Below are 26,889 nucleotides of genomic sequence, written 5' to 3'. Positions count from 1 at the left end.
TGGTGTGGGTTCGAACCTCGTCAGAAGCTAATCTAATATTTAATTTAACAAAATCTATCGTTTGATTAAAAAAAATCAACAAAATTCAGTAAAATGGAAAAATCGAAAAAAAAATTAAAGGGGTGTATTCAATTAGGAATTTGAGAGATTTTAATGGATTTATAAATCCATGAATTTTTATGGAGTTTAACTTAGGGGTGGGCAAATGGGTCTTGGAACCACAGGTCGAGGCGAGTACGAGACGGGTCCAAAAATTATATATACTAAACAAGCCGGGCCGGGCCGGTTCCTGGTAAATAACGGGCGGGCCGATTTTAAAAGTTGGAGAAAACGGGCCCCCGACCTGGACCGTTCATTGCTCTATCCTCTATCACGATATCACCTTCTCTCTTATTCTCAAACCCAATTTACAACTCTCCCCTCACTCTCTTTCTCTATCCCGATTCTAAGTTTCCGACACCACTCCGACTCCTCCCTCGATCTCTCTTCCTTGTGGGTTTTTGATTTTGCTTTCACATCTGTCGATTGTCATCCCTCTTGATGTCTCTCTCTCTCTCTCTCTCTCTCTCTCTCTCTCTCTCTTTCTCCTTGAACCTTCTTTTTCTTTTTTCAAGTTCTTAATCCCAGCTGGGTTTGCACAAATCATGCATCGGCAACCAAATCGACGATCTGGCTCTACGAGGACTGGAGCAAGAACTGCCAAAAGCTCGCCGATTGCGGCATTGGGTTTGGCATGGACACCATGAGAGGTAAAGAGGGCCTGGTCTATATAGTCACTGACTCTGTTGAGCATTATCCCTATTCGTAGCATTTTGTGAAATTGAATTCTCCATCTCCGAAGCAATTGATTCTATTGCAGCTGCTAACTTGAACTCCATTGATTCCAGATTATTGATGATCTGGTTAGTCATCGAATTCAAGTGCAACACGATATCAAGATTGACCAGTAGAAATGAGGAGATGGTATTAACAATATCTTTAGCTACATCCTGCATCTGCACTAGCATTGAGTGGGATTTAAGCAAGAGACGGAGGAGTGGCCTTGGCGGAGGGAGGCGGAGACGTCGAGGAAGGTTATCGTTTCGGAAAAAAAAAAAAAATACCCGTTAGACCCGTAGGAATTGGCCCGGCCCGCCCCGTTGTATTTTCAAGCTGGTCCGGTTCGGTCCCTCCAATTTTGGCCTGCCCTTGCCCGTGCCCACCCCTAGTTTAACTGATTGGTAGACATTTCGTCTAAAATTTTGATTCAATTCTCTTGAAATATAATAGGGATGTAAAATTCGTGGATGCTTAAAATACACAACAAAATATCTTCAATTCCCTATAATTCTTCAACTTTTCCAAATTATTTAAATTCAAATTCTAATTGAATACACCAATTATTTAAATTCAAATTCTAATTGAATACACCTGAAATGTTATAAATTTCTTTAAAATTCTAATTAAATATACCCGAATTTCTAAAAATTTTAATAAACTATCTTAAAATCTTAATTAAATACCTCTATATTCGTTAAAAGAATTAAAATCTCAATACACCCCTAAATTAAAAAAAAAAGATTTTCCTTTTTCGGTTCCGCCTTTGCTCAATTCTATCTCTCTCCCCGCTGCTCCTTCGACCCCACCCCACCCAAAACCCTACCCCCACCACCGCCGCCGCCCCCCCCCCGCCGGCGCCTTTCTTTTTCTTTCTTCCTCTCTCTAGAATCTCAGAGCTTCCGTTGGCCATTGTGAATAAGCTCTGGTCTTCGTTGCAGGTTCGTATCACTATTCGATCTATTGGATGTCGTTTCCGAGATTCCCTTTTCTGTTCCTTCTGTAATTTGTTTTTTAATTTCGTTCCTCTGTGGTTCTATATGGTTTGTTTTTGATCGCGGTTAAAAGGGATTGATTATCCTCGATCTTAGTTCGATTGGTTCGGATTTTTGTGGGTTTTTATTTGGATTGCGTTTTCCGCAATTGGGTTCATCAAAATGGTCCTGACTTTTTAGGGTTTTTGATTAGCAATTTCGTACTTTCAATCTGTTTGGTTTCAAATCAGTTTGGTTTCTTCGAGTATTTGGAGTTTGATTTCAGGGTTTATTGGTTTTTGGATTTTCGGATGTGGGTTTTTGGTTTAGGGAATGGTAATTGATAAGCTGTTTGGTTGCAGAGAAACTCATGAAATTTTTTTACTAGGTTTAATATTTTTTGCGTTCTATGTCGCCTTAAGTCTTGATTGCTGTAAAACTGTCATCATCTAAGCCAATTAATCGGTTGAACTGAGATTTTTGTTTTGTCAGGTCCCAAAAAAGTAGAATTTTATTTATTTATTTATTTTTTTGGATTTTACGGTCGTCTCGTTACATTTACTTGTTAACAGACAGGACAGAAAGTGTGATTCAATTTGTTAAGTTTGGTTCTCCCCTGAAATTCAACATTGAGATGTCTGTTGTTGTTTTATATCTGGGCTCTTTAAAAATTATGGTGTAATTGGTAAAAGAAAGTGTGGCTTGTAGTGTGCACATGCTACTTTTCAGGGAATGGACTCCCAATGTATATAGATTTTATTATTGATTGTTTTTCTCTTATCATGTGAGCAGGGTTGGAGTGTGAGGACAGGAGTTTTGGAGTGGGAAATGGCCGGGATTTCTAGTGAAGAGTCCGGTGCAGGAAGGTCTACGGAGGGGATTTCAAGTGGGCAGCGTTGTCTCTCTGGGGAAGCCTTAGCAGAATGGCAGTCCTCTGAGCAGGTGGAAAATGGAACCCTATCTACTTCACCCCCTTATTGGGACTCTGATGATGACGATGATGGTGGTATGGTTTTTGTGCACTACATTGCTTATTGCCTAGTGTGTTTGAATGTGTATTCGTTTTTTCCAATCTAATACCAGGCTTGTGGAAATTTTGAATCAATGGAGCTAAAAGATGATATGCACCTGGATCCTTATGTGAAATATAGCTACCAATGTTTTATAGCTACTGTACAGATGATTTTGTTGTTTTCAAATACATTAGCCTTTGCCATATTTAAGTTTGTATTCACAAGTTGCACCATTGGATGAGTCCATTCCTTTTCTGAAGTATTTTAATCTTGTGTTGAAATGTTGTAAATGTTTTCATGAGTGTGTCTCCTGATCACGTAGGTCAATTTGGAGAATTTAGGTTGTCCTAGGGAGAGATTGCTTAGTCTATTGTTTTACTTACCACGTAACTACAGTTTGTTTTGCTTAGTATGGCAAAAAAGGCTGGACAATTGTGCATTTGAATATCTAAATATTTAAAAATTCAAAATTTGAAAAAAATTATTTTTATTGTATGAAACACCTGTTCCATTTATGTATTTTTCACTTGAAACATGTGAAATAACATAGTAGCCTGTTCCATTTATGTATTTTTCACTTGAAACATGTGAAATAACATAGTAGACTGTTTTTCAAAGTTTTATTAAACCTCCCCACACTTAATTATAGCATGCGTCGGTGAAGGGAGACAAGGGCAGCATTATACTTGATTGCTCATCTCTGCATGGAATCAGTTTTATAATATGTCATTTCCTCCCAAATTTCTTATTTTATATATGGGTTTAATTCATCTTTGTTATATTTCATTTCTAACTACCCTTTCACTCCACCTTGGATTGAAAATTTAGCCTTCCCTTATTCTATTGTAAGAAATAAGACCTCTGCATTTCCCATGCCATTTTATCAGTGAGTGTTTCTGCTTTCAAATTTTATTTGGATGAGTTGGTTAAATGTTCACGAACCTCTTACTTCTTTATAGGGCCAAAGCCGTCTGAATTATATGGAAAGTTCACGTGGAAGATAGAGAAATTTTCTCAAATTAACAAAAGGGAACTTCGCAGTATTGCTTTTGAGGTTGGCGGCTACAAGTGGTATGAATTCTGAATATTATTATTTTCTGTGCATGTTGAGCACAAAAAATGCTAGTACTTTAGTTTGCTTGTTTATCCAAGTTGTATCAAATTAATTTCTGGTTCTGGCGAATTAATAATCATTGGGTCCTCTTTCCAGACAACACATGCAACCCACCAATAAATAGTTAAGTAAAGTGGAGCTGAGGTCAACTACGTTTCCTTTACCTTGTTCTCAATAATGAATGTGTTTGATGTACCATGTGATGTTCTAATCATGAGTGGTTATATGTTACAAACATATTGGGGGGTTCCAGTGAGTTCATCTTCTGGATTCCTTCTGTACCCACCGAGGGAGTGTAGCCCAAATTCATTTCTGAAGGGTTGCATAATTGCTGGAATATGAGAATTATGTATATGTCCATGCAACATAGTTTAAGCTTGGCACATATTTGCTGATAGATGCATGTGGCTTGGGCAAACAGTCATCATAAGATAAGTGAGTTTTGAAATTTTTGTTATGGCAGGTACATCTTGATCTATCCCCAGGGTTGTGATGTTTGCAATCATCTCTCTTTGTTTCTTTGTGTAGCTAATCATGACAAACTTCTTTCAGGTGTGTTATTGTTTCCTTTGTTGAATTATCTCTGATTATTGATTTTGTTGGGGGTATAATTGTGGAATTTCTCATTTGTCTGTCTAACAGGTTGGAGCCATTTTGCTCACTTTACTATAGCTGTGGTAAATAAAGATCCTAAGAAATCGAAATATTCTGGTTGGTTGGTTAATCAATTTTTTGTTGTTCCAGTGGGTTCTCAATATATCCATCACCACGTTTGAGTAAGCATGCATTTTTTGTAGATACATTACATCGCTTTTGGAAGAAAGAGCATGACTGGGGATGGAAAAAATTCATGGAGCTGTCAGAAGTATTAGATGGGTTTATTGATGCTGACACTCTTATAATAAAGGCGCAAGTCCAAGTCATCAGGTGCTCTATGATTATTCAAGCTATAATTTGATTTACTGCACTAATGTTGTATTTTTGACTTATAATCACAAACTAAGTAACGTAGTTAGGTCTCAACAAGGATACAATATAGCTAAGAAGGCACTATATCTTGTGATATTGAAGGGAATCCACTTATGAATTTTTTGTTAAAATTTTGACTCTCTCTAGATCTTGCTCTGTGATGTATTCGGCAATAGACTAAAACTTAGCCAAATAGAGAAAACTAGAAAACACACAAGACTTATACTCGTTCGGCAGCACTTTTGCCTACTTCCAGTTGTGATTTCCCTGGTTAGAGAAATCACGGCTTCTTCAATTAATAATAGAGTATACAGTACTTTTGTAAACCCTAGAACTAATTTCCATCTCTTCTCTCGGCTGTCGCATATTATCTCACACTGTTTTAACCCTTGTCGCACCCTACTTATAGGCATAGGCTGCAGTTTACATGTCCTTTACAGATTATAACTCCTATTTTAAGTGGAATAGGAAATTAGACTTCCTTTCCAATTCCAAATAGACTTCTAGAATTTCTAATCTAAATTGAATAAGGAAACTAAGATTCTTTCCTAACCCTTTGAAGAGAAGAATCGGTGCACCCTTTATTTCCTAAAACAATCCTAAACAGAAAAGGACACTAATTGACGAGTCAAAATGAAACAATCTCCACCTTGGTGAATCACACCAAGTCTTGATCATTGCTTCCCAAAGTATCTTTGACAATTCTTGAAGCAACTCTTGAAATCTTCAAGAATCTTCACCTTGGCAATCTTCTCCTTCCCTCATTGCACCTCAAGTGAGGAGGTGCTTTGCTTTAATCAATCAACGAGATTGATCAAGTTCAAGCAATGGTTGAACTTCTTGGTCAACATTATCTTCGTAAGGAAATCTGTGGCATCGTCGTTCGTGTGAACCTTTTATACCCAAATCTCCTAAAGACTCCACCCAATCTCTAATTCTATGATTCCTTGCTTCAATGTGCTTTGACCTTTGATGAAAAACCCGTTGAAAAAACCCCTTACACTGGACCTTGTTCTTTGATGTAACCAACGGCAATAGACTAAACTAGCAAATATAGAAAACTTAGAAACACACAAGAATTATACTGGTTTGGCAGAACTTATGCCTACGTCCAGTTGTGATTTCCCTAGGTAGAGAAATCACCGCTTCTTTGATTAATAATAGAGATTACAGAACTTATGCAAACCCTAGAACTAATCTCAAACCTCTCTGCTGTTTGGCTGTTTTCTCTCTGCTGAAAATCAGCCTTGCCGCACCCTATTTATAGATATAGGGTTGGCTTACATGTCCTTTACAGATTATAATTTTTATTCTAAGTGGAATAGGAATTTAGACTTCCTTTCCAATTCCAAATAGACTTCTAGGATTTCTAATCTACATTGAATAAGGAAACTAAGATTCTTTCCTAGCCCTTTTAGGAGAAGAATTGGTGCACCCTTTCCCTAAAACAATCCTAAACAGAAAAGGACACAAATTGACGAGCCAAAAACTAACAATCTCCACCTTGGTGAGTCAAACCAAGTCTTGATCGTTTGCACCCCAGAGTATCTTTGAACCTTCTTGAAGTAGCTCTGGAAAAGCTTCAAGAGTCTTCACCTTGGCAACCTCCTTCTTGCCTCATTGCACCTCAGGTGAGGAGGTGCTCCACTATAATCAATCAACGAGATTGATCAAGTTCAAACAATGCTTGAACTTCTTGGCCGGCACTATCTTTGTAAGGAAATCTGCGGCATTGTCATCCGTATGAACCTTTTCAATCCAAATTTCCTTAGACTCCACCCAATCTCTGATTATGTGATATCTTGCTTCAATGTGCTTTGATCTTCCAGAAAAAACCTGATTCTTTGCCAAGTGAATGGCACTTTGACTATCACACTTAAGCTTCACACAATCTTGAGTGATTCCCATTTGACTTACCAAGCCACTAAGCCAAATTGCTTCCTTTCCAGCTTCGGCCAATGCAATATACTCTGCCTCTGTGGTCGATAAAGCTGTAATTGGTTGCAGTAGTGCCCTCCAACTGATTGGTCCTCCTGCGCATGTAAACACATAACCAGAAATTGACCTTCTCTTGTCCAAGTCCCCTGCATAATCGGCATCCACATATCCTAACACCCCTGCATTTTCCTTTTTCTTCTCAAACATAATCCTTTGTCGCCAAGAACCCCTCAAATAACGCAAAATCCACTTGACTACATCCCAATGTTGCTTTCCTGGATTTGCCATGTATCTGGAAACGACACTGATTGCTTGAGCTATGTCAGGACGTGTGCATACCATTGCATACATGAGGCAGCCCACGACATTAGCATAAGGCACCTTCTTCATTTCTTGTTGCTCTTCCTCGGACGTAGGACACTGTTGTCCACTTAACCTGAAGTGAGCTGCCAAAGGAGTCGAAACTACCTTTGCTTCTTGCATGTTGAACTTCTCAAGAACCTTCTGAATATACTTGGCTTGTGATATCCAAATCCTTCCAGCGGTCCTATCTCTCTGAATTTCCATGCCAAGGATCTTCTGTGCAGCACCTAGATCCTTCATGTCGAACTCCTCGCTCAACATCCTTTTCAAGTCTTGAATTCTAGACTTGTCTTGACAAGCAATTAACATGTCATCCACATATAGCAATAGCAATATGATCATCCCATCTTGGAACACATGATAGTACACACAACAGTCATACAAACACCTTCTAAAATTAATTTTCAGCATGAATGAATCAAACCTCTTGTACCACTGTCTTGGAGACTGTTTCAGGCCATACAGGGACTTCCTTAGCTGACATACTAGGTTTTCTTTCCCATATTCAACAAACCCTTCTGGTTGAGCCATGAATATCGTCTCCTCTAAATCCCCATGAAGAAACGCTGTCTTCACATCCATCTGCTCAATCTCCATGTCATGCTGAGCTGCCATTGCTAAAAGCAATCGGATAGAAGTATGCTTGACTACAGGTGAAAAGATCTCATCATAATCCACCCCTTCCTTTTGTGAGTACCCCTTAGCCACGAGTCTTGCTTTGAATATCACGGCATCTTGTTCATGTAGTCCTTCCTTTTTCCTAAATACCCACTTGCATCCAACTAGCTTTCTGTCTTTGGGTTTAGGAACCAACTCCCAAACAGAGTTCTTGTAAAGAGACTCCATTTCCTTTGTCATAGCACTTATCCAACTATCTCGCTCATCACTTGCTATGGCTTCTCGATAAGTAGTCGGATCTCCTTGACTAATGTTAAGAGCATAATTAACTTCGTTTTGGTCAAACCCAAACCTGTCAAGTTTCTTCTTGTTCCGCTTAGGTTGTCCAGTGCTATGCATCTTTGAAATGCAGGTGGATTGTTGGGTGGAGTTTGACTCCTTTGGGATATCTGGCGGATTGGAGTACCTTCAATCTGTCCTGTTTCTTGCTCCACCTGATTCCTAACTGGTGAATGATGCTGATGCTCTTCTTCTTCCTCAAAACCATCAGATTCGACCTCTTGCTCAATTTGCTCCACCTGAGCTTCTTCTTCATCTGAACTGATTAACGGAATCTTTGTTGCTTCAATTCCAGCATCATCCTTCTTCTCCCTACTGCTCTCGACTTTATTCAGAGGCATGGTTGTCTCATCAAAGACAACATCTCGACTGACAACCTTTTTCCTGTTGTTGAAATCCCAAAGCTTGAAACCCTTCACTCCTTTCTCAAAACCTAGGAATATGCAATGTATAGACTTCGGTTTGAGCTTGGACCTTTCATCACTTGGAATATGTGCATAAGCACTACAGCCGAACACCCTGAGCTTGGAATAATCCACTGGCTTCTCAGACCATACCTCTTCTGCACTCTTAAAACCGAGAACTGTAGATGGTGATCTGTTAATCAAATAACTTGCATGATTAACAGCCTCTGCCCAAAAACTATCAGGCAATCCTGCATGAAATCGCATGCTCCTTTCTCTCTCCATCAGAGTTCGGTTCATCCTCTCAGCAGCTCCATTTTGTTGGGGATTCTTCTTTACTGTGAAGTGCCTTATGATGCCTTCCTGCTTGCACTAATCGGTGAACTCATTACTTGTATATTCACCTCCATTGTCACTTCTCAGATACTTGATCTTTCTTCCAGTTTGATTCTCAGTTTCTGTTTTCCATTCCTTGAACTTTGCAAAAACCTCGGATTTCTGCTTCATGAAATAAATCCAAACCTTCCTAGAAAAATCATCCATGAAAGTAACAAAATACCTGGCTCCACCATTTGATTTAGTTGGAGGAGGACCCCAAACATCTGAGTGAATATAGCTGAGTTGCTCCTTACTTCGGCCTACTTGCGAATGATACCTTTCTTTGCTTCCCAAGAACACAGTATTCACAAAAGTCCAGTTTGCAAGTTGACACGCCTTCCAACAGGCCTTGCTTGTGTAATTCTTGCAATCCCTTCTGGCTTATGTGCCCGAGCCTATGATGCCATAGTTCAGTCTTGTCTTCTATATTTTGATTTACAGAAACAGCTGCTCCCCCGACTATAGTGGTCCCAATTAACTTATACAACTTATTGGGTTGTAGGTCACCCCACATTACCACTAGCGATCTTTTGGTTACCCTGAGTCTTCCTTTTTTAGACTTGTACCCATAACCGGCCTCATCTAAAGTGCCCAAGGAAATCAAATTCTTTCTTAGTCTAGGGACATACCTGACATTCCCTAAAGCTCGTATCATCCCATCGAACATTCTGATTTGAACAGTGCCGATTCCTCTTACAGGACATGAAGAATCATCCCCCATTAAGACTTCCCTGCTGCTGACTTCTTTGAAAGTATCGAACCATTCTTTTTCTGCACACATATGAAACGTGCATCCAATATCCAAAATCCAATTGAAAGCCTTGGAGCCCGATGTTACTGAAAGAAGTTCCCCGTCACTCTCATGTTCGGTGACTGCACTAGCGGAACCTGAGCTTCCTTCCATCTTGGCTTTCTTTTCTTTCCAAATCTTGCAGTTCCTCTTCCAATGATCGGCTGAACCACATTCGAAGCAACCTTCCTTCTTTTCCTTTTTCTTCTTGGATTTTGACCTACCTCTGTTGCCAGTTTTCTCTTCTCTTGTCTTTTCCCGCCCCCTCTCCTTGCCTTTGGCATAAAGGCCTTGAGAGCTTTCAGTTATATCATCTAGTTTAGCATATAACTGAAGAGCTTGAATTACGTCTTCAAGCTTCAAGGACTCTTTTCCAAACATTAGAGTTGTTCGAAAGTGCTTGAAAGACGAAGGTAGAGACCTTAGCAGGATGATAGCCATATCATCATCTTTGTAAGTTTCTTCGACTTTCTGAAGATTAGCTATGCAATTCTGGAACCTGCATACGTGATCTTCAATATCACCTCCTTCTAGTCGAAGCCCGAATAGTTCATCCTTTAGAAAAAGTTTATTGGACACGGTTTTTCCCATATAAACATTCTCCAATTTTTCCCATGCTTCCTGGGCAGACATCTTTTCGGTGATGTGTGACCGAACTGATCTTGTGAGATGGATCTCAATGGAACTCTTGGCCTTCTTGAGAACCTTATTCCATGCTGCTTCTGTCATGCTTTCCGGCTTCTTACCATCAAGTGCATCATCCAAATCCTGCTGTATCAGTACGTTCTTCATCATCCTTTGCCAGTCCGTGAAGTCATCCTTGCCGTCAAAGGGTTTTAACGCAGGTCCTTGATCCGCATTCATCTTCCCTTTTAACATCGTAGAACACCTTGATCCTAGCTCTTGATACCAATTGTTGAAAAAACCCCTTACACTGGACCTTGTTCTTTGATGTAACCAACGGCAATAGACTAAACTAGAAATTACGCCCGCGCGTTGCTGCGGGAACCAACTGTTTCAGGCGTAATCGGATGAATAAAACATATTTAAGTTGAATAAATTCAACACAATTATGAACAAACAGAATGATACATGAGTGAATGAAGTCGATAAGACGAACAGTTTTGCTTTTATATACATTCAAGTGAGCTGGCATATAAACACATTGTACAATGAATGAGAAGAAACTGAACGTCTTTGATTAGAAAGATATAGTTTCCAAAAAAATTATGTTTCCTTAAGAAACAGAAGAAACACGTAGTTCACACATCATATGTGTCCTGCAGTGTAGGCAACCATTTCAACAGGTAATGGCAAGAAAAGAAATTAAAATATTAGGCATATGAATGCAAGCTTACAGAAACTTTGTTTTTGTACACTTTCTTCTCCCTTCAATGACAATTTGTTTCTTATCCAGAAAAATAAAATGAGCAGGTCAATGATACTCACATGCGCAAAATGCTAATCCTATGGTCTAAAGCTAACTAAGTTTATAAGTGTAAAATCCCTAATTTCACTGTATTTGGATTGATCATAGTTCGTGACTTGTTAAACTTGATATCTCCTTGTACACTTTGGGAACTTGACAGCTTAAAGAAGTGCTCATAAAAGCAAATTACACAATATCTACTGAAAAACTTAAGAGAAGGGACTCAATTAGTCAACAAACAGGTGCCTCACACATAAATATTAAAGACCAAAGAGAGAAAACCAAGCCGAACTCTTCAAAATTCGTTGGCACACATGCTTCATTGGCTCAATTGAATGTATAATGCATACTTAGATACAACAATTCGAGCAATAGCTCAGAAACAGTGCTGAAATTCCATTAGCACTAATCACACACTGCCGGAACAGAGATCCTAGCAAAGCTATACCAATTAAATGACAAAGACTAAAAACCACAAACAGGAAAAAAAGAAAAAGAGTTATCAGACAGCATGATTCAAATATAATTTTATTAGGGTTGGTAAAAGCACAACCCATCCAGCACTTAGAACACACAGTGGGATTTAAAAGCAGGTCTTTCTTGATTAGAAGCTCATATGTCTTGCACCTAATTTTCAAACACTCAAGCGTCAGTGTCTTAATACTTCTAACCCACAGTCTAAAACAGAAAGAACCTCATTTGATGAAAATGCCAAAATTTTCTAAGAATGGAGTCCAAAAATTTATAACATCAACCTCATGCGGGGACTTGGCTAAAATTTATTTTTAAGCATCCAAAAAGCCATTAAACTAAACATAGTTAGTTCTTCGTACCTTTGTATGAAGATCACACAGGAAAACATAATGCATTGCTACATGCTAGGTTGGAATTTCGGGGGCTAGATTAGAGCCACACTTGAGTTCGACATCGAAAGTGAGGCTTCGCTGGTGTGTTTCCACACCACATGCTCTGCAAAAGAGACAATCTCATAATCAAAAACACATAAATAAGAAATATACACTATATATATAGCAAGAGAAACTTAAGAAATGAAAAGTTCAATCAAAGTGAGTGAAGTGAACCTTTTTTCTTTTTTTAACCCAAAGCATTGAAAGTAGAACAAACCATTCTTTTGTCCTCTTTCTCCCCTCTTCTTGTGTCCCCCACTCTTTTTCACCCTTTGAAACAATAACTGATAAGGAAAAATAAAAAATTACTATTGAATAATCTAACAAATCATTTAGCACCATCGGTTGCCAACTTGCAATCTTGAGTCTACTAACATTCCAAAATTATTATCAGCAAGTCTCCATATAACCTTTTTGATTTGCTTCTTTTCCTCCTATTTCCCAACCAACAACACATTTCTTATTGTCTTTCTTCTTCACATATATGACAATAAACAAAAAAAAACAATGTGCAAAAGATACAAAAAGTAACAATAGCAACTTCATATTTACCATTTACACTTGTAGTAAAATCTCAAAATATTTTAGAAATATCATATGAAATGCACAATGTTACAAATAAAATTGATTAATTAGCACACCAAAAAAAAAATGATAGTGGAGAACAGGAAATAACTATAAAAAATTAAAAATGTCAATAGACCAGGAGAAAACTACTTTAAACAAAATGAAAACTCAGAATTTAGGATAAAACGAAGGAAAGAAATCAAACAGAAAAGAAGACAAAAGAGAAGTAAAAAATTAAAGCAAAATACCTGAAGCACGGTGAGATTCAAGCTTCGAACTGAAAAAAAAAACATTCAGTGGTCAACACCCAACCACTAATTAATTAAGTGGTGATCATGAACATGTGAATAAAATTGTAGAGGTTAATTATACGGAATCTTACCGCCAAAAAATAAAAAATAAAATAAAAACTAATTGAAATTATGTGTTGTGCACAGTGATATCGAAGAAGAAGAATTTCTATTTAAATTACAGATTTTCAATCAAATGCGGAATATACAAAGCAATTTTATTTCTGATTTGAATATAACCAACTAAATCCCATGTTGTATCAGTATCAATGGATCCAACATGGTGACCATCTGCCCCTCAAGTATTCATATCTGCAAACCCTCGTCTAAAGAAAAATTCATCCAGAAATTAATCACTGAGTATGCAAGGTTGGCATGCATATTCACGTTTAATCGTGGCCATGATTATAGGAAATAAAAAAAATACGAAAACAGGAATGATGTACCTTTACTTAGATTTCAGGATTCTAAAACCTGTTGCTGAGATTTGAGAAACATATGAAATGTGTTTCATGATTTCAAATTAGATTTGCATAAGAGTTCAGAAACGCATACATCCCTTCTTTGCATTCCCCTAAATGCTAAACACTAAACCCTAAACCCTAGGCTTTCAACACCAAAACACCCAAATAGTACCAGAATTTTGCAATGTGCAGGGAATATACTAAAAAAACTTAAACCACAATCAAGCACCGTCTATCTAAACAAAATCAAAGAACCCAAACCACATACAAAATCTCCAAAATCAATTTACGCATCCCCTAAATATATAATAATAATAATGATTCTAGTAGAAATTCCAATCCACTACAAAAAAACACAGAGCTAAAACAACAAAACACATAATACCAGATATTGCTGGATGTAGATATCCAAAACAGCGGCACCCATCAATTGATCTAATTACGTATCCATTCCCTATCCATGGCATACAAAGTATGTACTCCCTGTTTACATGTTATAAAACATTTAGTAGACCAGCAATCAAAATTAACAACCCTAATTGTTGTACACACCAAGCTCTCCAACTGAAAATGTTTAATTAAATTTTCCAACTTAAAACCCTAAATTATATTCTACAAATTGAAATAACAGAAACAGAATTAGAGAGAAGGAAGAAATCACTGACCTTCGAGTTGTTGAAAGCTCTGATGGGTGTTTCTTTTCATCCAACCCTAAAAACAGAACCCACATTTGTAATATAATATCCAATCATTGGTCAAGAATCAAATTAACCCAGCCTGTGTATAGAAAAATTGAACAAATTTAGACATTTATATGTATGTATATTCCAGTAAATGCACTGAACCCTAAATTGCAAAACTACGTCAGACTGATTGAAGAAGAGAAACAGAGAGGGAGAGGGAGAGTGTGTGGGACGGAGAGAACCCTAAAAACAGAACCCTCTGGCAACCTAATACAAAATCAAGCCAACAAATTCCATTTCAATTTTGACAAAACAAATCGAAAAAGAATAATGAAAACCAAAACGAATTACAGAGGAACTGATGGGTTTATGCATCAGTAACGTGATAAAACCCAGAAACACAAAACATAATATGTATCAGCTTAAAAAAACCCAAATAAATAAATAAAACACTCAAATTTCTATGTAAAAGCGAACATATTTTGACCCCAAAACAAAGATGTCATATATGGAGGAAGAGAGAAGCGATAGAGAGGGAGATACTAACTCAACCCCACCATCTCTTTGCAGCCAACACACTCATTCACTCAACCCTACCCTCAAATCTTGTACCCAATCAACTCTCTATGTCCCCCTAATCGTACACCCACCGTCACCTTCTCTCGGAAACCAACCCCTTCTCCTCTCTCCCCCATATCACACCCCACCCTGTGAGGGCACTGACAGCAGACCACCTCCCTAGAAACCGGCCCTAAAAACCCATACCCATACCTCCCTTACCCGTTCCCTTTAACCCTTGCATAAAATCCTCCCATCTCTCTCTCTCACCCTTGTCCCAGCTCTCTGTCTCTACAAATCGAAGAAAACAAACCCTAAACCATATCCCTAAAATCCCGCCTAAATCCTCCCACACTTCTCTTGGACACTCCCTATCTCTCTCTGCAATTCCTAAAACAAATCTCCTAAATCCTATCTCGGACACCCCCATCTCTCTACAAATCGCACATACAAAACCCCAAACCTAATCCTTGAAATCCCACCCAAACCTAATCCCTGAAACCCTTTCTCTCGGACACCCCATACCATAGAAAATGAATCTGAACTTTAGTTAATAAAATCGCAAGCCGCCTTCTCTCTTCCTACCTTTTAACAATTCACCAGTAAGATTATCTCAATAAAAACTTGTATTAGCAAATCCAGTGACGAATGATGTGAAACTGAAGCTGTGAAAGCTTATTTTGAGAAAGAATGAAAAGCCGTCTTTCTACAACTTGAAACCAAAATTTAAGTGAATGGCCCTGTAACCAAGGTTATTGAACATGATTAACTATTCGCAATATGACGACTATCCGCTACCCTCAACCTTGTAACCTGAATCAAGCTGGTCTCACACATACCAATAGAAAACCAAAATATCAATGTTTGGGGAAGTTACCTTATTTGAAATACCACTAAAAAACAGAGTATACTTTTAGGCAAATATTGTTTAAACACCCAAACATAATTCATGATATGTGCCAAAAAGAAAATACCTCTCGATTAGATTTCTTTCGTTCACAAACTTTCTCCCTGACAAACTCCTGAGATAAAACCAAAAAAGAAAATAAGTCACAACTGATGCAAGTAGAGGGAAGGAGGCAGAGAAAAGTAGGAATTTATGAGTACACCACTCCTGTTTTAGGTTCCCAACTTATAAGGATGCTAACTTCATCATATAGGACAACCGTTAAAACACATTTCTTTCCGAAATTAAATTAAGAAAAAAGTTCGACACTCACATGCCACAACACAATGTTACATAAAGTAATCTTACCATCACAACCAAATTGACACAAAACTTCAAACAGTCCTTTTGAAAGCGAAAGTCAAGTGATTAATCAAATACTCATTTTCTGAAAAAGAAAAAACCCAACAAAAATATATAAAAAGTAAAAGTACCTAAGTTCCCAATAGTCCAATCCATCAGAAAAATACAAACTTGCACATGTTTGAGTATAAGAACCATAAGAAAGAAGCAGGGGATGCAAAATTTTGAGAATGGGTCTAATAATACTCATCAAGTACAGATAATCAAAGTTAAAAGGAGGTAATAAAGGTATAGAAAAAAGAAGAATATATTCTACAAATGAATGAAACAAAAGATGGTGACACTGGAATGGAAACACTTCAGGAGGCCAGAGGAAGAGGGACAATACTATAGCAAATAAATTGATAATGCTTGTGCTCTCCTCTGTTCTTTCCCAAGTCGATCCTACAAACAAAAGCACAGACAAAACTTAAAAAACGATGCCAATCAATGACAGCTAAATTATCCCCATCCCGAATCTTTTATAAAACAAAGCACCAAGAAGATTTCAACAATAAATATTTCATACGACATTTAACATAACAAATATATTAACTTTAGATTCTAGACTTCAAATAGTTAACATAACAAATACAAATTTAACCATCATCTCTCTTATCCATTGCCTTTTCTACTATAAATGAAACCGGATATTAAATAACTGACCATTTTACATTGGCAGATTGCAATTTCTTTGGAAATTAGTCATAAAAGTTAATACATTTCATCACTCCATTTCTGACTTATCCTCTTATCAACTGTTGTGCACCCTAATCCAAAGAATGGAAATTTACCCGCCAAATATCAAACTGGATATCTAATAACTGGAAATTTTCCATTGGATATCTAATAAATTTCAATTACTCAATTTCTATGCAACCCCAAATCCAAATACCGTCTGTTGCTCCAAATATCAATGCAAAGATGCAAACTTTTTTACGCTACAACAACCATACAATTTTAATAAAACCCACAAAAACCAAGTAAATAAGCAGATTTTTGGCAAAAGCGCTTAAAATACACTCACCAGAAGCAAAAGTGGAGGATGGGATTGAAGCCATTGCTGTGGTCCTCCTGGAGGTGCAGCTTAACATCTGATACAACGGTGTTGGCGGAGGAAAAGGCAGCGCTCTGGACAATCTGACCTCTCTAGCGGCGGTTGTGAGGCAGTTGAAATCTACCGGCCTTGGTTTATCCATTGCTATTTTTTTTCATTGGATCTCCCATTCGGTCTCAGTGTTGTTATATCCGTTTCTGTTCTTCCTTGTCAATCAGGATCTGCACCCCTGAAAACCCACAAAGACATTAGAAATGGAACCCACTGCATATCTTATGAAAATAGCGTTGAGCCTTCAGGTGTCCTCACAAACCTAAGGTATGGCGCAGTTGGAGTTTTCGACAACATGAGGAAATGTGTAACCCCCATAGGCCCAACCACATTAAAAAAGTCTCTAAGATTGTTCCGCCTCTTCTCCTGCAAAAACATTGCGGAAAAAGCTCAGCTCTTGACTTCAGATTCTTACTTCTCATTTTCATCAGCTCTTCAAATCAATTAAAATATAAACAAATCAAATATCATAAAGCATTGCAAAATATATTAAGACCGGAACGAATATTTGCATACCTTAAGCTTAAAGGCAGTGTAGGGAAGCACCAGTTTCCTCAAATCAGCTTGAAGCTGCTTCAGAGGACCAGGCAACTTGCATCTGGAAAACACAAACCTCCTTGGGATTTTATCCCCTGTGATATGGTCCATATTAGCCTGCTTCTTTGTCGAAACTGACTTCACAAACACGTTCTTCTTCTGTTTTCAAATTTTCAGAAACACAACAATCAACTACGTCTCCGAGATAATTAACAAAACAAAACAAACAAACAAACAAAGAAACCTCTTTGATTCAGTTTTCCAACAACCAAACAGAACCTAAAAATTTCAAGCTTACATTTTTTAAGGCAGCCATGATAGCGTTTGCAATTTCAGCTCCGTAACTTTGTGATTAATACTGCAAAAAATTAAAACAAAAAAATTAAACGCATTTAGAGTAGAGAGAGAGTGAATTTATGCTAGGTATTCATCAGATAATTAAAACTAATTGAAAAATTAAACAAAATTACCTTTGGGCGTTTAGGGTTTTGGGGGATCTCTGTCTCTGTGTGAGGTTTTAGATGAAGGAAGGAGATGACTGAACGCGCGAGGCAAATTAGGTTTGTTTATTAGGCGCATCCGAATCGTCTAATCATACTAAGGAAATCAGCATCCAGAACACATACAGTCAAACTGGAATGCGCAGGGAGAAGCGGAAGAAGAAAAAGAAGATCGAGAGGGGGTAATTGATAGCTTACATGACACTGGTCGTGGTCAGAGTTGACAGAAATCAACGAAGTCCTGTGCGATTTCATCGTTGTGAGCCGTGAGAGAGAATACGATGGTCAAATCACGATTTTATCACCAGAAGGTCGATTGTTCCAAGTTGGAAAATAGAAAAATTAAAATTCAAGAACAATAAACTAACAGAAACCAATTACAGATGAGGAAACAATCAAATTACCTCAACAAAAATCCATGATTATTCCATGAGTGCTGATTCTATGGGTTTTGAAGGGGGAAAGTTTTTTTATTTGAGATGGAGGATGTTTGATCTGGGGATTTTAGGTGAGCAGATGGGATCTGAGGGAGAGAGAAAGGGGAGGAAGAGAATGGTAAAGTGACGATCGCACCCTGCCTTTCCACGATCATCAACACGCAGGTATCATGATCAACGGCAGAGAGAGTCAGTGGCAACCTTGTAAATAAAGTGAAATTCGGCCCAAAACACTGTTCATTTCTACAGTGCAATTTTGCCAGCTTCTTTAGACTAAAGTAACTAGCAAATATAGAAAACTTAGAAACACACAAGAATTATATTGGTTCGGCAGAACTTATGCCTACGTCCAGTTGTGATTTCCCTAGGTAGAGAAATCACCGCTTCTTTGATTAATAATAGAGATTTCAGAACTTATGCAAACCCTAGAACTAATCTCAAACCTCTCTACTGTTTGGCTGTTTTCTCTCTGCTGAAAATCAGCCTTGCCGCACCCTATTTATAGATATAGGGTTGGCTTACATGTCCTTTACAGATTATAATTCCTATTCTAAGTGGAATAGGAATTTAGATTTCCTTTCCAATTCGAAATAGACTTCTAGGATTTCTAATCTACATTGAATAAGGAAACTAAGATTCTTTCCTAGCCCTTTTAGGAGAAGAATTGGTGCACCTTTTCCCTAAAACAATCCTAAACAGAAAAGGACACAAATTGATTGGTCCTCCTGAGCATGTAAAGACATAACCATAAGTTGACCTTCTCTTGTCCATGTCCTTGCATAATCGGCATCCACATATCCCAACACCACTGCATTTTCTTTTTGCTTCTCAAACATAATCCTTTGTCTCCAAGAACCCTTCAAATAACGCAAAATCCACTTGACTGCATTCCAATGTTGCTTTCCTGGATTTGCCATGTGCTTGGAAACAATATTGATTGCTTGAGCTATCAGGTTGTGTGCATACCATTGCATCATCACTTGTTTCTCCTTTTTGAACTTAGGACATTGTTGCCCACTTAACCTGAAGTGAGCCGCCAAAGGAGTAGAAATTGCCTTTTGCTTCTTGCATGTTAAACTTCTCAAGAACCTTCTGAATATCTACGATGTATGGACATGGACATGAGGATACGACACAATACGATATGGGGATACGTCAAATTTTTAAAAATTAAGACATGATACGACATGGATACGGCAATTTATATAATAAATATAAATTAAAAGAATATAATAACAATAAAAAAGTTAATTACCCAAATTTAATTTATACTATTCAAACTCTCAATAAGAAAGGATGGTAGTGGTGTAAATTCGGTGGGCTGTGTAGTTTAGGGCTTTAGTCATTTAAATTAAAAAAAAAAATTAAAAAAAAAAAAAAAAAAACTGTGGTGTTGTTTTTCTCGACTAAAACAAACAAACATCTTGACCTATAATAGTCATCTTCTTTGCGAAGCCTCCTCCACTAGATCGGGTTGTCTCCGTGTAACGCCTTCCTCCACCAAATCGCGTCATCTTCTTCGCGAGGCCTCCTTCCACCAGATTTTGTCATCTCCGTCATGAGGTTTTCTTCCACGAAATTGCGTCAAAGGCCATGGTGCTGATATCCATATCCAGGCAGTCAGATACCTGTATCTAAACTGTCGGATACCCGTATCCATCTGTCAAACGTCGTATCCGTTGATCCAGATACATATTCAACCGTATCAGAGGCGTATCGTGTCCATTTGCGTATTCGACATGCGATACATGACGGATGTGCCGTATCTGTGCATCATAGCTGAATATACTTGGCTTGTGATATCCAGATCCTTCCAGCGGTCCTATATTTCTGAATTTCCTGCCAAGGATCTTCTGTGCAGCACCTAGATCCTTCATGTCAAACTCCTTGCTCAACATCATCTTCAAGTCTTGAATTCTAGACTTGTCTTGACAAGCAATTAGCATGTCATCCACATAGCAATAGCAATATGATCATCCCATCTTGGAACACATGATAGTAGACACAACAGTCATATAAACATCTCCTAAAATGAATTTCCAGCATGAAGGAATCAAACCTCTTGTACCACAGCCTTGGAGATCGTTTTAGGCCATACAAGGACTTCCCTAGACAACATACTAGGTTCTCTTTCCCATACTCGACAAACCCTTCTAGTTGAGCCATGAAAATCGTCTCCTTTAGATCCCCATGAAGAAGCGCAATCTTCACATCCATCTGCCTAATCTCCATGTCATGCTGAGCTGCCATTGCTAAAAGTAATATGATAGAAGTATGCTTGACTACTGGTGAAAAGATCTCATCATAATCCAATCTCTCCTTTTGTGAGTACACCTTAGCCACGAGCCTTGCTTTGAATTTCACGACATCTTGTTCGTGTAGTCCTTCCTTTTTCCTAAATACCCACTTGCATCCATCTAGCTTTTGTCTTTGAGCTTAGTAACCAACTCCCAAACAAAGTTCTTGTAAAGAGACTCCATTTCTTCTGTCATAGCACTTATCCAACTATCTCGCTTATTCCTTGCTATAGCTTCTCGATAAGTAGTTGAATCTCCTGGACTAATGTTAAGAGCCTTCGTCTTGGTCAAACCCAAACTTGTCAGGTTTCCTCTATCGAATGCATCTCTGGAATTCAGGTGGATTGTGGGTTAGAGTTCGAACCCCTTGGGATGTATGGCGGATTGGAATGCCTTCAATCTGCTCTGTTTCTTGCTCCACATCCTAATTGGTGAACAATGTTGATGCTCTTCTTCTTCCTCTCCACCTGAGCTTCTTCCTCTGAACTAATTAACGGAATCTTTGTTGTGTGTATTTCAACATTGTCTTTATTCCCACTGCTCTCAGCTTTGTTCAGAGACATGGTTGTCTCATCAAAGACAACATCTTGACTGACAACCTTCTTGTTGTTGATATTCCAAAGCTTGAAACCCTTCACTTCTTTCTGAAAAGCTAAAATTATGCAATGTGTAGACTTAGGTTTGAGCTTGGACCTTTCATCACTTGGAATGTGTGCGTAAGCACTACATCCGAACACCCTGAGCTTGGAATAGTTCACCGACTTCTCAGACCATACCTCTTCTGCACTCTTAAAACCGAGAACTGTAGATGGTGATACGTTAATCAAATAACTTGCATGATTAACAGCCTCTGCCCAAAAACTATCAGGTAATCCTGCATGAAATCGCATGCTTCTTTCTCTCCATGAGAGTTCTGTTCATTCTTTCAACAACTCTTTTTTGTTGGGGCTTTACTGTGAAGTGCCTTGTCATGCCTTCCTACTTACAGTAATTGGCAAACTCCTTACTTGTATACTTGCTTCCATTGTCACTTCGTAGGTGCTTGATCTTCTTCCAGTTTCATTCTCATTTTCTGTCCTTCATTCCTTGAACTTCGCAAAAACATCAGATTTCTGTTTCATGAAATAAACCCAAACTTTTTTGAAAAAATCATCCATGAAAGTAACAAAATACCTGGCTCCACCATTGGATTTTGTTGGTGTAGGCCCCAACATTTCAGTGAATATAGCTGAGTTGCTCCTTGCTTTGGTTATCTACACTGCTACTTGCGAATGATACCTTCACTTGCTTTCCGAGAACACAATATTCACAAAAGTCTAGCTTGCAACATGACACGCCTTCCAACAAGCCTTTCTTGTGCAATTCTTGCAACCTCTTTTGACTTATGTGCCCTAGCCTATGATGCCAGAGTTTAGTCTTTTCTTCTGCACTTTACTTTGTGGAAACAGCTGCTCCCCCTTCTATTGTAGTCCCAATTAGTTGTACTTCATTGTGCTGTAGGTCACCTTGCATTACCACCTGCGATCCTTTAGTTACCTTGAGTCTTCCTGCTTTAGAATGGTACCCATAACGGGCCCTATCTAAAGTACCCAAGGAAATCAAATTCTTCTTCAGTCTAGGGATATATCTGACATTCCTCAAAGCTCATATCACTCCATCAAACATTTTGATTCTAATAGTGCTGATCCCCTTTATTAGACATGGTGAATTGTCCCCTATTAGAACTTCTCTGCTACTGATCTCCATGTAAGTATCGAACCATTCTCTTACTGCACACATAGGGAATGTGCCTCTGGTAACCAAAATCCAACTTGTGAAAGCCTTGGAGCCTAATGTTACTGAAAGAAGCTCCCCGTCACGCTGTTGCTTAGTGACTGTACGAGCTGAACCTGAGCTTCCTTCCATCTTGGCTTTCTTCTCTTTCCAAATCTTGCAATTGCTCTTCCAATGGTCGGTAAAACCACATTTGAAGCAACCTTACTTCTTTTCCTTTTTCTTCTTGGATTTTGACTTACCCATGTTACCGGCTGTCTCTTCCTTTGTCTTTTCCCACCTACTCTCCTTCCCTTTGACATAAAAGCTTTAAGAGCTATCAATTATGTCATCTAGTTTAGCATATCACTGAAGGGCTTGAATAATGTATTCAAGCCTTTTAGGGACTCCTTTCCAAACATGAGAGTTGTTTGAAAGTGCTCGAAAGATGAAGGTGGAGACCTCAGCAAGATGATAGCCATATCATCATCTTGGTAAGTTTCTTCGACCTTCTGAAGATTGGCTATGCAATTTTGAAACCGGCATACGTGATCTTCAATATCACCTCCTCCTTCTAGTCGAAGCCCGAATAGTTCATCATTGAGAAAAAGTTTATTGGACATGGTTTTGCCCATATAAACATTCTCCAACTTTTCGCATGCTTCCTGAGCAGTCATCTTTTCTGTGATGTGGGACCTGACTAATCTTGTGAGATGGATCTCAATGGAGCTTGTGGCCTTCTTGAGAACCTTAGTCCATGCTTCTACTGTCATGGTAGCAAGCTTCTCACCAAGTGCATCATCCAAATCCTGTTGTATCTGTACATTCTTCATCATCATTTGCTAGTCTGTGAAGTCATCCTTGCTATCAAAATGTTTTAACGTAGGCCCTAGTTCCGCAGCCTTTCCTTTTGACATCGTAGAACACCTTGAACCAAGCTGTAATACCAATTGTTAAAATTTTCACTCTCTGGATCTTGCTCTTTGATGTATTCGGCAATGGGCTAAAACTTAGCAAAATAGAGAAAACTAGAAAACACACAAGACTTATACTGGTTTGGCAGAACTTTTGCGTACGTCCTGTTGTGATTTCCCTAGGTAGAGAAATCACGGCTTCTTCCATTAAAATAGAGTATATAGTACTTTTGCAAACCCTAGAACTTATCTCTCTCTCTTCTCTCGGCTGTTACAGATTTTCTTACACTGTTTTAAGCCTTGCCGCATCCTATTTATAGGCATAGGGTGCAGTTTACATGTTCTTTACAGATTGTAACTCCTATTTTAAGTGGAATAGGAATTAGACTTCCTTTCCAATTCCAAATAGACTTTTAGGATTTCTAATCTAAATTGGATAAGGAATCTAAATTGAAGTGCATCCTCTTCTGCTGTCCTTTTGTGTTTTCAAATCCAGTTTACCATAAGTCTCCCCTTTTAAACTCACACTTTGATCTTTGGTGGCTGAATATCGTTTTGACATGCACTTCTGTATTCTAATATTCATGCACGTTATTGTGTTTGTAAGCATTCTATTCTTTGCTTCTGGTTTTGTAGGGAGAAAGCAGACCGGCCCTTTCGCTGCCTTGATTGTCAATATAGGAGAGAGCTTGTTAGGGTATACTTGACAAATGTAGAGCAAATTTGTCGTCGTTTTGTCGAAGAGAGAAGAAGCAAACTCGGAAAATTGATAGAGGATAAAGCTAAATGGTCAAGGTATGTCTTTGCTTTTGGAACTTCTGTCAAGTTATAGTTTGGAATGCTCACAACTAGAGCTTAATATACAATGCCCTATTTTGGAAGACATAATGGTTTGAGCTTACCTTTACAGTGCTTTATGGTTCTTGTAAATGTGACTTGGCATGAATTTGATGGAATTTTTTGCTGTATCTGCTGGATTTTTTAGTAATATGGTTACCTTGGGTTCATGTGGGTTCTTCTACGCATGTATGTCTGCATGTTTGTACATATGTCATTTACTCGCTTCTAGTAGTGGTTACATGCTCTTCATTTCTTGATAACATTTCCTTTAATGTCATTGCAGCTTCTGCTCCTTCTGGGTGGGAATTGAACAAAATGCCAGGCACCGTATGTCCAGGGAGAAGATGGATGCAGTCCTGAAAGTAGTCGTTAAGGACTTTTTTATTGAGAAAGAAGTCACATCTACGTTGGTAATGGACTCATTGTATAGTGGTTTAAAGGCTCTTGAAGGTCAAACCAAGTCCAAGAAAAGTAAGGTGAAACTATTGGATGCTGAAGAAATGCCAGCACCAATTGTTCATGTAGAGAAAGATATGTTTGTATTGGTGGATGATGTTCTGATGCTACTTGAGAGGGCTGCCTTGGAACCATTACCTCCAAAAGATGAGAAGGGTCCTCAAAATCGTACAAAAGTGAGTAGCTAACATCCTATTCTAAACGGTGATGTTTGGCTTGGTTGGTCTGTCGCATTTAAGTCCCGATTGTTGGTTGTGTGGTATAGAGGATTCCATTCTTCTTTGACGTTGATATTTCATATTGTCAGCTATGGTTTCTGCTCAGGATATTGGGAATCAGTATCCGGTTAGGAAAATACTTGTCTAAGCACAAGAAGTTCATTTCAACCAAGGATTTTGGTTAACAGTTATTTCTACCTTGTGACCATATAAAGGAAACTCTATACTCTTTATACTTCACAATGCTTGGCGTGAATTATGCTTCTCCTCAATGCTATCGTAAATGTGGATACATCGAAAGCTGTTATTCCCCCTAGAAATTTTAGTAGTTTAGTATATCTTGATTGTTAGTAGCAATGTGCACTGTTCACTGTTCACTGTTCACTGACTGGTTAACTCACTAGAAAATATGTTTTGTAAACTCACCAAAAATATGATTTGTAAGAAGTTTCAAGCATTTTGTTGTTCTAGTCAAAACTTGTTTGAAGGGCAAAGATCTATAGATGATGGTGTTTTAGTGATTAGAAGGATTCTGAATAGCACATTTCTCACTTCAAGCCTTCAAGGGAGTGCAAAATTAATATGATTAGGAATGTAGTAGGTTTGTAGTAAATAAGGAACATATTATAGTTGTTGGTGCGGATGTGTAATATGTTCTATTTTCCACTCTTTTAACTGCTTGATTTCTGAAAAATCACCTTGCTATTCCTGCAGGATGGAAATTCTGGAGAGGACTTCAACAAAGATTCTATTGAGCGGGATGAAAGACGTCTTACGGAATTGGGTCGTAGGACTGTAGAAATATTTGTCCTTGCTTATATTTTCAGGTCTTCTATCAGCCCTAGTATATTCTTTTCTTGTTTATGCAATATTTGAAGATTGTCCCTTGGCCTTCTTTACATTAAATCAGTTATGAATCCTACTTCATAAATTGTGGATATGTTTCATACTAAATGGTAGGAGACTTACGATTTATGATTTATCTGTTAGTGAAAATTTTGGTTGTTATTATTGTGCTACCATCAAATTTTCATTTATATATTTTCTTTCATAGGACGTGGCATGCCATGTTTCTTTTAGGATTGCGGTTCCTGGTATACTACACAAATTGAAATAGGTAGAGTTATGACGAATTATTGGTATGCATTAAGGATTGCGGTTCCTGGCATGCCATGTCCTGTACTATGAGTACGCATAAGGAGTAAGATGTGGTTTTTCATTGTGGTAAATTTGTTTACAAATTGTTGAGTATTATCTAGTTAATGTCAACTCCCTTGTGATGTGGAATGGATTTATAGTTAGAATGTTTGCCTACTGGAAAAATCAGTGCTTTTTGTTTTGGGCTTATTTTATCTTATTGTTGGATAAAGAGGGCGCATTTGGCGGCCTAATGAAGTTAGCTACTTTTCATTAGTGGAATTCAAATATTTGCATTTTGGATTATGAATATTATCTTAGTGGATGTTTGTAGATAATTTTGGACCAAGAAAACCAATGGGTAATCACTCTTTTCAACATTGACATGGTGAACATATTTACTTGCCTATTCTTATTGATGGTATCATTCTTTGTCCTATGTACATGCAGCAATAAAATTGAAGTTGCCTATCATGAATCTGTTGCATTGAAGAGGCAAGAGGAACTCATCCGTGAGGAAGAAGCAGCATGGCAGGCTGAAAGTGAGCAGAAGGCAAGGCGAGGAGCTACTGGAAAGGAAAAGAAGTCCAAGAAAAAACAGGTTTGATTCTGTTCTATGTATTATCTTGTTTAGAATGTAAATGTGACATTTCAGAGTGTTTAGATGATTATGATATCCCAGACTGTCCTATTAATGTGAATCAGTAGTGGAGTCTGACACCTTATGTCCTCAACAGTTATCAGCTGGACTGCTGAATTTGTTAATGACATCTTAATTCCTTTTCTCTCA

The 26,889-nt window shown here is 38.1% G+C and overlaps 2 protein-coding genes across 7 annotated transcripts; one reads left to right on the top strand and one right to left on the bottom strand.

Annotated features, from left to right (window-relative positions):
- Positions 1 to 1,598: 1,598 nt before the first annotated feature.
- LOC125472761 (TNF receptor-associated factor homolog 1a-like) lies at positions 1,599 to 26,889 on the top strand. Its single transcript, XM_048574579.1, has 10 exons — positions 1,599 to 1,757; positions 2,583 to 2,796; positions 3,763 to 3,874; positions 4,381 to 4,469; positions 4,560 to 4,628; positions 4,715 to 4,844; positions 24,085 to 24,243; positions 24,572 to 24,920; positions 25,677 to 25,789; positions 26,550 to 26,889. Exons 2-10 carry the CDS (start codon positions 2,619 to 2,621, stop codon positions 26,704 to 26,706), a joined length of 1,356 nt encoding a protein of 451 aa, XP_048430536.1. The 5' UTR covers positions 1,599 to 1,757; positions 2,583 to 2,618; the 3' UTR covers positions 26,707 to 26,889.
- LOC103963530 lies at positions 11,039 to 18,418 on the bottom strand. Of its 6 annotated transcripts, none has more exons than XM_048574584.1 (13): positions 18,247 to 18,413; positions 18,019 to 18,145; positions 17,847 to 17,906; positions 17,528 to 17,707; positions 17,274 to 17,377; positions 16,931 to 17,181; positions 16,253 to 16,308; positions 15,590 to 15,637; positions 14,040 to 14,085; positions 12,869 to 12,897; positions 12,228 to 12,337; positions 11,979 to 12,114; positions 11,039 to 11,772 (listed from the first exon to the last, which is right to left on the bottom strand). In XM_048574584.1, exons 6-12 carry the CDS (start codon positions 17,100 to 17,102, stop codon positions 12,024 to 12,026), a joined length of 552 nt encoding a protein of 183 aa, XP_048430541.1. In that variant the 5' UTR covers positions 17,103 to 17,181; positions 17,274 to 17,377; positions 17,528 to 17,707; positions 17,847 to 17,906; positions 18,019 to 18,145; positions 18,247 to 18,413; the 3' UTR covers positions 11,039 to 11,772; positions 11,979 to 12,023. The 6 variants fall into 6 exon arrangements, with proteins under 6 accessions (XP_048430541.1, XP_048430540.1, XP_048430538.1 ...); XM_048574583.1 differs by having other exon boundaries at positions 16,931 to 17,189; positions 17,528 to 17,704; positions 18,247 to 18,410; XM_048574581.1 differs by having other exon boundaries at positions 16,931 to 17,189; positions 18,019 to 18,136; positions 18,247 to 18,410.

This window comes from the organism of the source record quoted next, unplaced genomic scaffold, assembly GCF_019419815.1.
Source record: "Pyrus x bretschneideri cultivar Hongxiangsu unplaced genomic scaffold, Pyrus_bretschneideri_v1 Contig73, whole genome shotgun sequence".
Classification (NCBI taxonomy): domain Eukaryota; kingdom Viridiplantae; phylum Streptophyta; class Magnoliopsida; order Rosales; family Rosaceae; genus Pyrus; species Pyrus x bretschneideri.
This window is presented reverse-complemented; position numbering and strand designations above follow the sequence as displayed.

Coding starts and splice junctions, on each gene's coding strand:
- LOC125472761 (XM_048574579.1), top strand. CDS start 2,619: ATGGCCGGGATTTCTAGTGAAGAGTCCGGTGCAGGAAGGTCTACGGAG. Junction 2,797..3,762: donor TGATGATGACGATGATGGTG/GTATGGTTTTTG, acceptor ACTTCTTTATAG/GGCCAAAGCCGTCTGAATTA. Junction 24,244..24,571: donor GATAAAGCTAAATGGTCAAG/GTATGTCTTTGC, acceptor ATGTCATTGCAG/CTTCTGCTCCTTCTGGGTGG.
- LOC103963530 (XM_048574584.1), bottom strand. CDS start 17,102: ATGGATAAACCAAGGCCGGTAGATTTCAACTGCCTCACAACCGCCGCT. Junction 14,086..15,589: donor GAAAGAAATCTAATCGAGAG/GTATTTTCTTTT, acceptor TTCTGTTTTTAG/GGTTGGATGAAAAGAAACAC. Junction 12,115..12,227: donor GGGTTAAAAAAAGAAAAAAG/GTTCACTTCACT, acceptor TCTCTTTTGCAG/AGCATGTGGTGTGGAAACAC.